We start from the raw sequence: 16749 nt of genomic DNA, 5'->3' as shown, positions 1-16749 counted from the left end.
TAATAATGAGATGAGAGCAAGGCGTGCCCACAAAGACTGGATTGGGCATTGGGCTGGCACTCTCTCGGTCATTTACATGTGTGTAACTGCGCAGACACACACACACACACACACACACGCGTAAACCATTCCATCTTGTTGGGAAATGAACAAATTCCATATTCAGCCTATATTAACCTGAAAGGTGACCTAATGGTAGCAGTAACATAAACCAGCACCTGTCCAATCAGTGTTCTCCTCACTCACCTCATTTAGACTGCCGATTAACTCTGCTCATCAACTCGGGCTCAATTAATCAAGGAAAATTACTAAAACACATTTGCCCACACTTTCAATCCACAGGAATAGGACTGTGTTTTACAAGCCAGTTACATCCATTAAATGATATTCATCATGATGGATTTAATAAGGTTAAGGGAGTCGGCCACACAGTCAATTCTCTTCTGGTTTGTCTGGAACAACATTAGGAAAATCTTTCCGGCTTACTTGATGTGGTCTCATGACATTAAGTGTTTTCCTTGTAGACCAAAAACAGAAAGAATCATATTTAACAACTAGAATGTTATACTGAATGATGCTGGTAATGTTGTCCTTAATCAATACCCAACACAGAGAGAGAAAGCGTGACACACACATCCTTCCTTCCAAAAAAAGAAAAGGCGCCGCAGTTAGTCAAGTGATTATTTGAATTGATTTCACCTTTGACACCGCCACCCAACAGCTGGCTCGCAGCGTCCAGAAATGAACATGTGAAATAAGGGCCTTCTTCCAATGACTGATTGATCTATGAACTTGTGACAGTGACCATCACTCCATCATCCATCTACCAGACCAACAGCTGCATTGAGCTGACGTTTGAAACGTAGTTGTAGGTCATAGAAACCTCATTAATCAGGGATGAAATATACACCGCAGTCAATGGCGTAATGCAAACATTTTAGGACGGACCATCTCAAAAAATGGAATGGAGTTTTACAGATTCTTACTGAAAAGGAAACCCAAGTATGTACATGAATAAAAAATTTTAGATTCTCAATATCAACAATGAACCTCCCTAATTTTACTTCCCAACAACCTCAGCGACAGCAAAAACGCAACAAACATGGCAAAACATGAAAAAACATCCACATGTCCAATAAATGATGACTGTTCTGCAGCCCTTAGTAGTCGAAAGCTGGCTTCCTTGACGTCATCCTCTAATTACAGTCATGGCGTATCACTACATATCACTACATATCACTACATATCACTACATATCACTACATATCACTACATATCACTACATATCACTACATATCACTACATATCACTACATATCACTACATATCACTACATATCACTACATATCACTACATATCACTACATATCACTAGAAAGTGCAGAAACCTTCTCGCTTGAAACCCTTGCAATCATTGGGATAGTTTAAGGCGGTAGCATTGCCAACCCAAGTGGCGTCTTTCACCCGGGTCTGCACTCGACTATCTTGTCTTTTCTCTCCCGTGTGATTCTCAATCTTCTCAGCGACGACACAATGCTCTCTGCCTCTATGGACACCCACGTCTTGCACCTCGTTCTCATTTACAACCCACAGGTTTGCTTCTTGTTCAGTCAACAACTGTTCTGTTTTCTTTTTCTCTCATCTTTTTTTTGCATCCACTTCCAAGTCCAATCCCACACTAACTTTGTAACACTCTTGTTCTCACGTGCTCCGCCTCTGTAGAAATGGTTTGTATTGATCCACTTTGAAACCCAGGAGAAGGTCAGGGGTTCGCTAATAAAGCTCTGGGACACCAGCACACAACGATACATAGACAAATATAACCAGGTAGTACTAAGGTGGTGTGTGTGTGTGTGTGTGTGTGTGCGTATGACTCCAAGATGTTTCTGATAAAACCAAAGATGTCAGTTGATGACTGGGTCAAACATTTCCATTAAAAGAAAAGATCCACTCTAATAAACTCCATGAACATATCACCCTAATGATCCCCAGAGCTAAATAAAAAGATATGATGCAGCACAAATAGGAAGTCCACACCAGGCCTGGCGGAGCTTGAGGGTCATTGATCATGGCCGTGCGACTAACAGCTCTGCAGACCGCTGTAACGCAGGGTCGAGCTAAACAGCTTTCCCACACCGCTCAGCCAAACGGCGCTTTTGGACTTTGCGGCATATTTGAAGTTGTGGGTTCGGGGAATGAGACGCCACTAGCTTAAGAGTTGACATCCAGATCTCCTGCAGGAGTCGGGATGGGAAAGTCCTTCCCGGTTGGCCAGATTTGCCGTTCAGCGACTGCGGTTATGGTCAGTGATGTGCGGCTGACATGAGGTCAGCGCTTGGAGGCAATCTAGCTGACATCATTAACCTGAAGCTGCCCCCCCCCAGGCCTCGCTGCTGTCACTGAGGTCAGTCATCACCTCGGCTGGACCGCTATTACATCATGATTGCTGACAGCTCGTATGGAGCGTTCATTCTTGGGGAGTATATCGGACTTATGACGGTCATGCGTGAACATAGACCTGAGCAGGTAACCATGGTAACACGTCTGAGTGGCAGAGTGGGAAGCATATGATGGGGCCAGAATAAAGCAGTTCATGCTAGCGTACATGTGAAATACCTTGATGAAAGAAGATTAGGTAGATTAATACAGATAATAGTTAGCTTAAGCGCGGACAAGAGGGTGGACAAATCTCTTCTGTAAGTAAATTCATTTGCTGCGAAACTCTGGACACATGAATAAAAGCTACGACTATCAGCCTCATGGAACACAACGGGCAGGCCTTCAGCACAGCGCTACGGTTTTTATGGAGGAATTTCATTGGATGCACTCGGGGCAGGACCTCGATGTTTCTCCTAGCATTATATTAGGGGGCGGGGCCCCTCAAAAGCACCTACCACCCTGTTAACACGGTCCAGATACTTTCATTTATTTGTGTTTCATTCATTATTTTTATTTGTGTGTTTGTCTTGGTGTCTGTTAGCCCAGAGCAACGTTGGGACCTGATCAGCTGCGTTAAATGGAAACACCAAATTAAACGACTGAATGCGGCACATTTAAGTGGCTTCCTATACAGTGTACACGGAGTTTCTTTTGCACGAGTACAAAGGTGGAAATGAAATAAATGAGATCCTGTTTTGTGAATCGGAGCTATTGTCTGTGTGACAGGCCATACCAAAATCCACAAAAAAAGAATGAGCTAACCGCTGGAGTGGAAAGATACTACATTTACAGAGAGTGCCCAAGAAGAGGGAGCAAAGGGGGGGTGAAAAAGGCCTTGGCGAGGTCCTTCACATCACTTACACCACCACAAAAACACACCTGGGCACTCGGGCAAATGAACGCTCATAAAGACAAGGATTACTACAGAGCACAGCCCTCCTTTACACTGCATAGCGCATGTTGAATACACTAGTATAAAATACGTAATAGCTGAATTTGCACAAAAAAGCTTTTAAGAGGTATTTTCATTAACATGCACTGAAAGGGTTTTTTTTCAAAGAAAAAGGCACAATGGCTGCTGAATTAAAAGGTGGATGGAACAAAGACATGAGAGGATTGAAGCAGCTGCATCTTGAGGAGTGTGAGAGCGTACAAGTACTAAATATATGTAGCTTTACTTGGGATGGGCATAATTAGAATAAACAATAATCACTTGTTGAGAATTCGGACGTTTGGGTTAATTCGTTGCATCTTTGCAGTAGCTAAAGCAAAATGGACTGCACTGCTTGGCTGCGTTTGCGGTCTAAATAAGGATAAATAAGGACAACGTGACGACAGCTGAGGGAAGTCGAGTCATATTCAATGCATCAGTATTGACACCGGATCATTTTCACAGAAATGTAATGTGCACTGCTGATGTGTGTGCAGTGTAACATCTCAGTATCTCATTAAGTGTTCCCACAATGCTTTGCCAATCAAATGTCCAACACTTATGGAATTCTAGCAGTCAAGCGTGCCTGACATGTTTAGCGAGCAGGTCGAGTTTGTGACTTACAGAGTTGATGCAGGCCAGTTCCTTGTTGAGAAGCCACGGTAAGGAGAGCTTCCCATCTCCCTTGTAACAGGACTGAATCCTCTCTTTGATTTTCTCCTTGATCCGTCTCAGGGTGAATAAGCACAACGCCGACTCTTTGGGCGGTTTGGCACGGTTCTTCTGACCCTGCGAGAAAACTGTGAAAAGGATGTCTTCGTTCTCGGAGATCCCCAGAGATCTGGCCAAGTCGCGGCCGGGCCGGGCCAAGTAGGCATCCTGAACCAGGCGGTACTCGACACCATCTTTAGTGCAGCCAATCGGGAACTCCACGTAGGAGTAAAATTTCGGGTCATCTACGCAGAGGCGTACGATTTTGGAGGTGAAGAACTGCTCTCCGCTGGCATCAGGAGACGTGAGCTGAGTATCGAGCTGCATCGTAAGATAATAGACAAACTGTTCGCTGCTGAAGCTGTAAACGTAGTAAATATCGAAGGCCGGGAACTTGGACAACGTATCCGATGGAATCTTAAGTTGAGAGGAGACAAACTCGTCTTGATAGACAAAGCTGAACATGTCGGCATTTTCTTCATTCTCCATCAACTTTCGGCTGGACAGGGTCGGGAAGTACTCTGACTTGCCGTCAATCGGCGTTCCGATGAACAACTTGCTTGTGGGACTGTGAGGGGAACTTATGATGACTCCTGACATGGTCCCCGACTCGGCCACACTGGACAGGTAGTGCTCCTTGCGATGGTGAGGCTCACCCAGCTTGAAGAGGTCGTCCAGACGGAGAAATTGACAGATGCCCTGCGAAGTGCTACCACACGCAATGAGGCGATTCTGGGCATAGTCGATCAGTAAAAGCTTGTTCACATTGGGTGTCTGGGCCAGATCATGGGGGCACGACTGGACGCTGGGTGGAGGGTAACACTTTTCGTTGTCCACAACCGGTCCGGTCATGTGACTGCGCAGTTTAGTTAGGTTGCTAGACAGTTTGAAAATCCAGTTGACGGCTCCGACATAGACTTCCCCGGTTTTGTTGTGAATGGCCAAATGTGTTAGCCCCCACTCTGCGGGTGTGAACCGCTTGAAAGTGGGCGGCTGGCCTCCACAGACAGATGAGGTCACCATAAGCAGAAGCCCGAACATTAGAAACAAGTTCCCCAGAACAGGGTCAACTGTTGATCGAGCCTGGCGGAACATCTTTGGGCTGTCCCGTGCAAAGGCTAGGGGGAGGGGGAGGAAAAGAGGAAGTGTGCAAGCTCTGGTAAGAGATCCAAATCGGGCTTTTGAGTCTTTTGTGCTCTACTGTGGAGAAACAATGCAAGGAGGACAAGGAGCGAGGGGGGGGTGAAGAAGGGAACACTACTGATCCACTGTCCTGGTCACAGCGTTGCACACCATCGTGAGGAACTTCATCCAGGGAGCAATGTTGCGGGAGCCCTAGAAAGACAGAGAAAGCCACGGTTAGTGTCCGAGTTCCATTTCCTATTGATTATGCATCAGGCAACAAAGGACCTTAAAGGCTCACAAATTAAACAGACAAAATTAGGCAGGAAAAGCTGACATTTGCCACTGTGATGAATTAATGATATCAAATCAAGTCTAGGAGGCAAATGTGTGTTGGCATTTAATTATGAGAAAGATAGCAGGGGAGGCAAGAGCCAATTATTAAAGGCTCTGTATACATAATATAAGACTCGCTGGAATGAGTAATGGACACAACATTAAACTCAGTAATATTTTATAACTTCAATCATGGTGGCTTTAGAAGACGCAAATGTGTGAGGACGTTCCGGTGGCCGTTGCCACATTGGAAAGTCGTCATAGCTACGTTTGGTCGGTTTGAATGGGGGTCAACACAAAACCCAGTACCTCACAGTGTAATTATGATTGATAGTTAATCTCACTGATCTCAATACTTCACATTTTGCAGCTATCTCGGTTTTTCAAAAATATTTACCAAACCATGCTGATGCTTTTCATGACAGACCAATCAAGAACCTGGTCTGTAAATACTGCTTATGCTAAAGCGAAGCCTCCAGTCCCAGGAAAGCCATGCTTCAATTTCACCTTGACCATCAAAGTGTCTGCTCCGTGTTTTATGACCGCACCAAATCGGAAAAGATGAGAAACATTACAGACACCGGGAGTGGAAGATGACAGTGAAGGGGAAAGCTGTGACACGGGGGGTAATCAAATGGAGTCCCGGTGTCCGCCTCCTGACCAAAGTCTGCCGGGACAGTCGGGGGCAAGGCTAACCATCTATCAATCAAGCGCTGAAAAGGAAGGTCAGCGCTGTCAGTTAAGCTCAGGAGGATGAATGTGTGTTTTCAAATCTGAATTTCTTATCGCGGCTGGACTGTTAGTGACTCAGGGATTGGACACGCACGGAAAGAGGTACCCCAAGCCTCTTTGGTGACCCACAACAGCATAAGCGGGCGAGAAAATGAATGGCTGAGGGACAGATGGGCTCTCCAAGGCTGTCACCGGAGGCGGGGGGGCATCAAATCAAGTTTAACAAACTAAGTCTCTAAACAGTAAATGTCCCTCTAAGATTCAGTGGCTTACACATCATTTTATCCAGCATTCCCTGCAAGCAATGTGCAGAGAAGAGCGAGCGAAAGCGAGCAAGGGAGAGAAATATTGGCCTTGTTCATGGAATAGCAAACCATCGCTCAGCTGAGACAAAGTTGGCCAAGTTCAGGGAGAGAAAGTGTCATCCAATTTCCACAAATGGAAGGCTGGGGAAGACGGATGTTGAGTGGAACAAAAAAACTCACTCGTTTCAATCAAGTTTTTATGGCCCAAATCTTACTACACCTTTCCTGTCGCTACCAAATTTGATCTGATGTACAGATATATTTCCAGGCAATTTATACAGTAGAACTCGAAACTCCAGGGACTGGCTGACTCGCATCAATTATAAATAGTTATCGATTGACACGTTTACTTGTGATTTAAAGGATTTGCGTATATTTTTATTTGACTTTTACTTCAATTTTCAAACAGCGCTACTGCAGTAATTTCCTTGTATGCCTCGCCTACAATGACAATGAAATTTCAGTATATATTCAGTATATATTTCTGTATATATGCCACAGGAATGTTCAACAGTGGTAATGCAATGATTCATTGTGGTTTTGGTACTTTTTGCAAACGTTGCAGCATTGGCACGTTTTTATATAAATACACTGCTTTTTAAAAGCTTTATCAACTATAATATTTACATGCCTTAGGTGACCATGCACGTGATCGTGAATGGCATCCGGGGATCTTCATTTGCTTGTTGTTTAACACAGCAGCCAACTGCTCACATCTCATATCACACCAGCATCTTTAGAAGAGTTGAAGCTAAAAGCCAGAGGTACCGGACCTGCCAAGGTACTGTACGGCCTCTTGACTCCCTCACTCGCTTCTGTCACTTTTTATCTTATTTTATCCCATTTCCTTCACTTCCACTTTCAATCCTCACTTTATTTCAAGTGAAACAAAGGTAAGGACACAAGGACACAAGGACAGGCTGCCAGCCACATCTGGCACCATCAAGGGAACAACATGTCAATCATCTCAAGGCATCTTTGGCGTTGGGAGGGCGCAGCCGCCACGTCAGAGACACTGGATGTTATCACGTCAGGGAAAAGCAATAGAGCGAGCGAGCAGTAAGAGGTCAGGTTGATTGGATTTGATATCAGGATGCATCCCTGGATGTAACCATGGTCTGGGAATAGCGATGAGGGATGGAAGGCGAGGTGAGGAAAAACCAGAGAAAAGCTTGGAAGGGTCATTGCCTTGACCCGAAATAATTTTGTTTGGTTTGACGGTAGTGAAAATCCCGCGAGGGGCTGGGGGGGGGCGGGGGTGTTTCAGGTCAACTGATGGAGGCACCGGTGCCTCTTGTTGAGTTAAGCGGGGGTCATCGTTCTCTCTCACGTTTCCTCAGACCTGTCCACTCAGATAATGGTCGCTGCTCACCCTCGTGCGGCGCTGATTTATTGCCAGTGGCATATCAATTACAGCACTCACAGCTAGAAGGGGGAAAAGAGGAGGAGAAGGGTGCGCTGGAGAGATGATGATGAGGAAGGATGTGGAGCAGCGCTCAGACAAATGATCTGGCCTCTGCACTGCATCACAGCATGTGGATCACATCTACTGGAGGAGAACAGCAAGTGTCACAGGCGGGGGAAATACTGTACAGGGGCCAAGAGAGTACACGGACTTGGCCGCTAAACTAGCAGTAGTAGTATCCTGCGGCGATGGATGTTGGACTAATTGTTGTGTTATTTTAGTTTTACTATTTTAAAATTGAATTAATGAAGGTTGTAAAGCCAGTCCAGCCTTTCGCCCGAAGACAGCTGGGATAGGCTCCAGCATGGTGAGGATAAGCGGCATGGAAAATGGATAGATGGAAGTTTATAAAGGAGAATTTTAGACTGTGCACCTCTGCATAGTGTTGGTAAAAATGCTGAGAAAAATAGAAATTGTAAACATGCACACAGTCGCATTCAGAAATCAATGATGTATTCCTAGCATAGCATAACTGAAGAGGCGACTTCATATAATATGACTTAAAAAAGACACACTGGACACACTCCAACCCACACACACCCTCACAGCGTTGCCTCTGTGCATGTGTGTTGCACAGATAGGATTCATGATTATGTGCATATGAAATGCACATATGAATCAGCACACAAACACGATACACTTCCCTATTTTAATCTGCTCTCCACCTCTTCACTTAGCAACCAAAACCCTCCAGAGACTGGAGATTTCCCCGCGGGAGAAGAGGGGGACGAGTAAGGGAATGAGCAGCAGCAAGACAAGCAGGCGGTAAGTGGGGGCGGAGGTGATGCGAGTTGGGGGTCGCGTGGTTGGAGAGGAGGTGAGATAGTAGGGGAGCCAAGTCCTGGGGCCGTAATCCTCTCCCAGGGTCTGCCTAATCTCACATCCACTATGTGCATATGGAAAGAATGGATTACCCTCCCCCAAGACAATGATGGGTGGATGACTGCGAGATTGTAATCCCCAAACAAACAAATCATAAAAAATATTCTTTTTTTAAATAAAAAAAAACCAACACAAGTTGTTGGGCAATGGACATTAAAAAATGTGCCAGGTTTGGAGCATTTTAACAGATGTCCTATTAGGAGGCACGAGGGCGAGGTGAAGGCCGGGGAGCTGCAACAGTTTGCACGCAATAAAATAATACTACCTAAAACTGTGACAAAGCCATTACTCTGGCAGAATGGGATTATCAGGGAATGTCAACATAATTGCAAAGGATCACTGGAATGGCACCAAAAAAAAGGTTCAAGCCCATCTGTCATTGTGCAAGCAAGTTTTTCCATCATGATCCAAACATCATGTGTAGGAATAATAATTACAATAACATAATAATAATACATGTATTGCACCTCCTCATCAGAAGATGCGTTCAAAGACGTAGTATTCTACACTGGTCACTATGTGTCAGTTCTGTCACTGTAATATTCAATGAGACACACAAACACCAGAATTGGTCGCTGAAACCACAGGCTTTAATTGTCGCTAACCCTAACCCAACCCTATTATCTCACAACACCGGCCCACACCAAGCCAAAACTCAACTCTGAAACCCTGACACTTCCTGTGCACCCCCAACTCCGCTCCCCTAACACCGGAACACATTTAAAGCAACACACACGAGCATCATGTTAAACTGGTTGCATGTGCTGTTATTAGACCTACTATGAAGGGACAATACGAGTGTAAAGGTGAATACAATCTCTCTTGCCATGTTCACACATCGGTCCCTCACTCTAGAACGTCTTTTCAAAAATGAGTCACTGTTTTGTGGTTGGTTATGGCTGACTATTAATAAAAATACTGAAAGACAAGTCATATGCAGTATGACTTAACAAAAATAGTCACAACTACAAAATAGTACTAATGTTAAAAACCATATTCAGAAGGTGGTCAACAAATTTTCTATGCTCCAAATATATTTGATTTACAAATAAGAAAATCCTACTTTGCGGAAATTCACTTATCACGCTTAGTTCTGGAACCAATTAACCGTAATAAATGATCACAGATCATAACCATCATAGAACCATTACAAATATATTTAGTAGCTAACTGCCAAACATGTGGAAAGAAGTTAACCAGAGTAACAATAATGTTACCACTTTCAAAGCAACAATAGAGGGGTGAGTTGTGTCTTTGGTGTTTAACTTAACTTGGTGTTTAAACAGGTGGTATCCCAACTCTATGTTAGCTTTGAAACTGGATAATTGTCAGCTTCACTTCATCGCTCACTTTAATTAGTATAAAAAACAGGTAAACAAATAGCCACAATTATTCTTAATCTGAAAAACTGAGAATTTTTGGTTGATTTTGAGGAATATTTTTCATAATTCTGACTTTTGTTGTCCTGCATGGCCCGTTTATTGTATGACTACATTTTGAGAGAGCACACCCAAAACCAGCTGCCCCTGTATTATATTGTATTTACACAACAACATGAGTTACACTTCAGTGGAGGTATAAAAAAAGTATTGCATTTTGTGGTATCATGTATCATTTCCTTCCTGTCTCGGCTGGGGAAAACATATTCTGGTAAGTCTTGGGGCATATCCCAGCATGCACAGGGACAAGCAGGGCAGAGAGTGTCGGACAATGTACTTGCACGGTAGCTGAAGCAGCAAAGCAATACGTGTGTGGACAATTGCTTCTTGTGTGTGTGTGTGTGTGTGTGTGTGTGTGTGTGTGTGTGTGTGTGTGTGTGCCAGCTGCCACCCCAAGACCATATATAGACTGTGGGCACTACATCACACAAATTCCTATTGCCCTCATTCTATGCAACACATAAACAAACGCACACATTCTTCTGTTACAGCACAGTAGATGCACACAGTCTTACAATTATTAAAGGTAAAGTGGATGAAATGCCAGGACAACCTACCTACTACATACAAAGGTGTAGTTGTATGTACATTTAGCAGTTCTACGTGTACCTGAGGGAACAGCACCCGATTGGCCCTGCTGCCAGCATATGTTAAATGTGGGACAAAGACAGCTACACACGCGTTTAACACTCGGAACACTTTTATGTCGGCTCCTGCAAGATGTCTTAATATGACGGCTGACCCTAAGTGGGCCCCCACCAGGAATACAGGGCCAGTGTGCTGCAGACACACCTTGATGTGGAATCCATCAGGAAAACATATTCACAGTCGATGACAAGATGTGAAAGATAATACAGGTGACAGGTGTCTTCCCTTTGGAATTAGGTGCACAGTGGAACCTGTTTGAGTTGACCCCCCCCACCACCCCCCCTCCCGGATTAGCAGACTCATGTCGACATAACCGAAAACAGCCATTGCTTGCACATTTACTTGTGACTTTAGCAAGACAAAAGGAGAATGGGCCATTTTTCATCCTATGCAGACATTGTTTTTCTTTTGTGTACATTTTTCATTCTTCTGTTTTCAAATGATGTTTCATAATCTTGTCTGACAGAGATGCTTCGGTAATTTCATTCTACATCTTGACTACAATGAAAAAGCTGAAAAATACTCGATTAATCGAAAAAGCATCGTTAGTTAGTTGCAGCCATACTCCACTTTCTGTGGTCAATAGTACACACCAGTAACCGTTTTACCACTTGGAGCGTCATCATAAGTCTATGTTCATATGTGCCATCAAAACATTACTGTTTTTTCTTAATCACGGTGTACTGTATCTCCTACCAGTACTTAGTATTGTTAGTACTGCAGAGAAAGACATGACCAGAGTGAAGACATAAGATGGTTTCTGCCACATAGAAAGGAAACGGCACACCAGCAGTGTGTATTCCACAGTATGACAACCATAGCAGCAACCGCATAAACCGTACCCACGTTTAGCAGACACACAAAACCATAAATGCACCGTCAGATTAGTGATTTACGCTTTAATCTCTCGACTGGGTCTTTCTCTCCATGACAAATCCCCAATCTGTGTGTGTCTGTGTCAGTGTGTGAAGGTGGGAAAATGTAGGTCAAGGCCGGACTGCGTGTGTAGTATACTGTAGTGTACTGTAGTGTAGTATAGTGTATAGTGTATTGCTTTTCGTTCTCGCTTGCTAAAAATCTTTTTTGCAACCTCTAAGAGATGAATTAGATGAGTTGGTTAATTTCACTGATGTGGTGTGAAAGGCAGGAAGCAGTTGTTTAACTCCCAGCATGCATCTACACGCCAGCTGATTACTTATATCAACATTCAAGAATTCTAGCTACAATTAAGGTCAACCACAAACCGTGTAGTTTTCCAACAGCTATTCATACCTCCCACAATGCTGAGCTTCCCAAGCTGGTTGGACAGGTGTTGAAGTAAAACAAAAAAAATATATATACACACACATATACATATATACTGTATATATAAGATTAAAACAAATGCAGTGCAAGGCTGATTATCTGCGCTTAAGAAAAGCAAATGCGTACGTCATGGCAAACGCTCTCTTTACAAATGTGAGTGTTGGCAACGAGGGCGACATTGGCAAGAAATGGGGGCTACTTCAAGGAGAAAGGCATTAAAAGGAATCCTTGTGTCTTGATATTTTAATGGGGTCATAAAAGCCACCCCCCCCCCCCCCCCCCCAGACTGAATGCTTCCACAGTGAGTGACTGGAGCCAAAAGTCATCAGTAGCCGTTGCATGGTCAACGTGCCCTCCACTGCACTGAAGTTGTAACTCAAGGCCTTTTATGGTGCATCCAGCTATTAATACTTGACCTACACATTCCAAAGAAGGGTTAAGTCCATGCCTGGTCCACATCTCCACAGTCATTGTTCAGATAACCAATCACCAGCGATATGTCTGTTTTTATGAAGGAAATAGGACCAGCCACCATCGCACGTGACAGCCCATTTCCTATGGAATGACAAAGTGCGTCCTTAATTTGCTTTATTTCTACAAATACTCTGCAATGCCAGCCTACAAGTAAAAGTGCATGAGTGCAGACTCCACATCTGGACTGTCTCTCTATTGACTGAGGCAGCATTCATCTATGTCTATTAAAGGCTACACTGTTCCGGATCTGTACTCGCGAAGTCCTAATCATATCATTGCCCACGTGCACATGGCTCTACATTGTGCTCTAAATGATTTAGGACAGCGGCGTGGCCTTTGTCACATGGTAGTAAAACAATTTGCGTCTTCAGACCATGTCACGGAACACGATGGTTGGTGCAGATATGGGTGTGGCTTCCATTCCTCAGCAAAGCTCAGACCCGGGTTGCAGCTCACCATTAATTGCTTTGTCGATTCATTTGAAACTCTCTGGTAGCTTAGTGGTTTGGTACACAAAATATCGGAATAGAGGCACAAAAATTGATCACAGTTTTCCCAAAGTTTGTTTTACGACTTTAAAAAACATTTGAAATGACCCCGAGACCGTACTTTGGACACCTTGGGTTAAACCAAAAGGACGCTCATACGTTTTGCCTATTGTGTTGGCTCACAAGTCCGATTTTAAGCCATGGCCACTGTGGCCAACAGACTTCATGTACGCATGATGGGTGTCTGTGGTAAAAAAGGCAGCAGTATTTGTCTTACTTTACAAGCACCACATACGCTGGCCTGGCCAAGAGAAGGGCAGATGCTGTCATTTTTCCGCCACACATTCACTGTGGCATCATTTGCACAAGCTTCTGCAATGTCAACATTTATTTCTGGCCACAGCGATATTAATGGTCTCTGTAATCTCCTGCATGTACACTTAATAGCAAATAGCTATGAACACATGAAAACATGTTTGAGCATGTTGATGGTTGTCATCAGACAATGCATAACACTGGAATGTGTATGCTCGTGCAGCATTGCTAATAAGGGATTAGCACCTCTGAGCATCGGCCTTTACTCTTGTTTTGAAGTGGTGAAAGACGACTGGAATCCACGTTAGAAGACTACAAAGACAGAAGCGGGAAAATGATGCAACTGAAAAGGCAAAAATAATGACAAATCAACGCAAAGGAGAAACGAGAAGCGCCAACGATAGCCTTTTAGATAGCCAGGCAGGCAGAACGGGGCGGAATGAAGAGTGATAAGAGCGGAACATTCTGCGCATGTTTATCTTTTTCCTCCATAGCAAATGGGAAACAGGGAGCATGTCACATAGCTACACAACTCCAAGTGCTTTTGCAGCATTAGTCCATGACAGACACTTTTTATCTTGTTAGTCCCATGCAGCACACGGACCCAAATTTATGAAGTCATTAGCCCTGTTATTCTCCACACTGAGAAAAAACATTTCAACATCTGGAACGGCAAACCTATTAAGCAAATTAGGTCACTATCCACCCACTGAGCATGTCAGAGTGAGAAAGCCAGACAAAGCCCAAAGTGGCTAAAGCTAGCAACAAAAGCCTTTTTTGTTCTTGGAGGAGATCCCAAAAGGAAGGGAGCGGACCTACTGGTCAGTCCAGAAAGACAAGTAACATCATCATCATCGTGAGTCACATACGTACAGGGTGAGGGCAGATTGGTTGGATGGTTTAACTGAAGACAAAACATACAGCAAACACGAGCTTAGGAGGTCATATTACAGATCATTGTCTTGTGCAACCAACAGCACGGTTAACAAAGCTAAAAACATGTAAACAGTCTAAAATCTAGTGGTTGGAACCCAAGAACTGTCTCCACAAAGCTTCTCAGTATCACCACAGCAATGGGACCTAGAGGGTCCAGCTTTGTGTGGGAGACCATTGTGCAGGAGGGCACATAAGAAAGAAAAACAGAGGGAGACATGTAGGAAGGAGTAATGTGAGCACAGTTGAAGAGAGATAAGAACGGATTGGTAGGAGCTGAGCAAGATGAGAGTAAGTGAGAGGAATTCCAGACAAAAACAAGGGGAGGAGGAGGAGGAGAAAGGAGTGGGACATAATAGTAAGCTTGATGAACGGTCTCAGACATAGCTATGGCTTTTTGGTTAACCACTATCTCGAGTTGAACACAGGCAGTTTTACTTGCAGACAACAGAATTCATAACAAAGAGAAACTTCTCTCCGCAACCTCCTCCAGGGGTATTGGCTGAGGAACGTTTCATCTGATTACTGCTGTGCATCAAAGAAACGGTCCTCTCCATTGTCCATTATGTACTGGTAGATGTATTACCAATACCACACATATTGGTCACATATTGGACATCTCCATTCTCATTGTATACTGGATGGCATTTCAATGCCAGCCTCAAATAGATATATTCCTATCAAATTCAGATTTGATAATATTCCACAGAGCAGAGAAATATACATCAACTTTAATCAAGAATATTTGGACCATTTTTAGTGAATCACTTTGCAAGAAAACAATCATCACATAGAGGGAATTAGACCAAACTAAAAGTGCTATTGCTACAAGTGGGCCTCGACCTATTATTTGACAGCCACTGTTTGATAATGGGATTGAACGCTAAGCCGGTCTCCATTGCCCCAGAGCAATCCACTTTCCTCAGCAGGTCACCAGACCCTTCCCTTGATGTTTTCAAGAATGGCTTGCATGGTTTGATCTGCGTTGTTAAAACTCATGTGATTTCTCAAGGGGGAAAAGGTTACGCGTTGCCCGCCAACAAGATACGACCACACGCCATCCCGAGCCGTTATCCTTTGCAACCAGGCAAGGATAGCTGAACTGTTCAGAAGAAAGGACATTTTTGCATAAATGATGAATTTGTATCATCGCGCAAGATGATTTTGACCTTTCAAATGGGAGAAAGGATTTTTGTTTCCGGTGTTCGTTGGAGGTGGAAGTAGCAATTATTAAAGCCTAATGAATAACTGGGACAAAACAAAGCAGCAGCAGATTTGTGTTCACCCAAAAGCCAACATTAGCATCTTAAATGCAAATCAACCTCTGTGTGTCTGAGGGAACATTCTATTTCCCCAACTCAGTGACCGCATACTACTGAATACTGACAAGGATGCTATGCAAACACATGTCGGTATTAAAGGGGCCTATTCTACTTTTTCCACTTTTCTGACCTATAAATGAAGTCAGAATGTTGTATTCTTGTGTTAAACCGAGCCAAAGTGTCAGATTGTGAGGTTTGTTCATTTACAAGTGAGCCCTGAAAGAAATTTTAAATGGCACAAAACATTTGGCTTCCAAAAGGTGTGGTAAAACTGCCCCTGTGTGATGTCACAGATTTCCTCTGTTTACCTGCTAGCAAAGCTACATTTGTTTACAATTCCTAACTGTTCTGTAAACATGGGCCAGTATGCAGCTGGACTAGCCAATGCCTTTCCAACCTTATTTGTTATTTTGTGGAATAGCTGAACAGCTGAATAGGCGCGGATTCTGGAATAACTAGAAAGCTAAGAGTTTAAGCATGCATCCATCAATTGTGCGGCCGATCCATCTATGCCAATGTTGCTTAATTTTGGAGTATCAGCAATCGGTTGATTCTTTCATATTAATCATCTTATCTACCGTGGGAAAGGTCTGAACGTCAGCCACTATCCTCTTTTCCGCTGAGAGATTGACAAGCAGCAATCTAAAACTAAAGCTAGCCGATGCAAAGAGCTAAGCAATGGCCCGCTGTTAAAAGAGCAAAGCTATTGGAACCAAGGCTTTCAAGATGCCAACAGATGTCATAAGAGTTCAGTGTGAATAAATGACAGTCATGTCAGTTATTCAAACAAAAAAATACATGAAATCAGATCGGAATCTGAGTGTATTTAAAAATGAATAGGTGATCAGTGATGGGCCAGAAAATTGTAATCAGTGCCCATCTTGTCAGTACATGTGAATTGTTG

At 43.7% G+C, this 16749-nt stretch overlaps 1 protein-coding gene across 2 annotated transcripts in view; it reads right to left on the bottom strand.

Annotated features, from left to right (window-relative positions):
- The window catches only part of plxna1b (plexin A1b), a 153376-nt gene that overhangs the window by 122380 nt on the left and 14247 nt on the right, over positions 1 to 16749 (bottom strand). For both annotated transcript variants that reach the window (XM_058055833.2, XM_058055834.2), the window contains exon 2: positions 3993 to 5414. In XM_058055833.2, the coding sequence (XP_057911816.2) occupies positions 3993 to 5174 (1182 nt within the window). In that variant the 5' untranslated portion in view covers positions 5175 to 5414. The remainder of the gene's footprint in view (positions 1 to 3992; positions 5415 to 16749) is intronic.

The sequence above is a fragment of the Doryrhamphus excisus genome, linkage group LG18 (genome assembly GCF_037039965.1).
Source record: "Doryrhamphus excisus strain RoL-2023G ecotype Guam linkage group LG18, RoL_Dexc_Guam_v1.1, whole genome shotgun sequence".
NCBI lineage: Eukaryota > Metazoa > Chordata > Actinopteri > Syngnathiformes > Syngnathidae > Doryrhamphus > Doryrhamphus excisus.
This window is presented reverse-complemented; position numbering and strand designations above follow the sequence as displayed.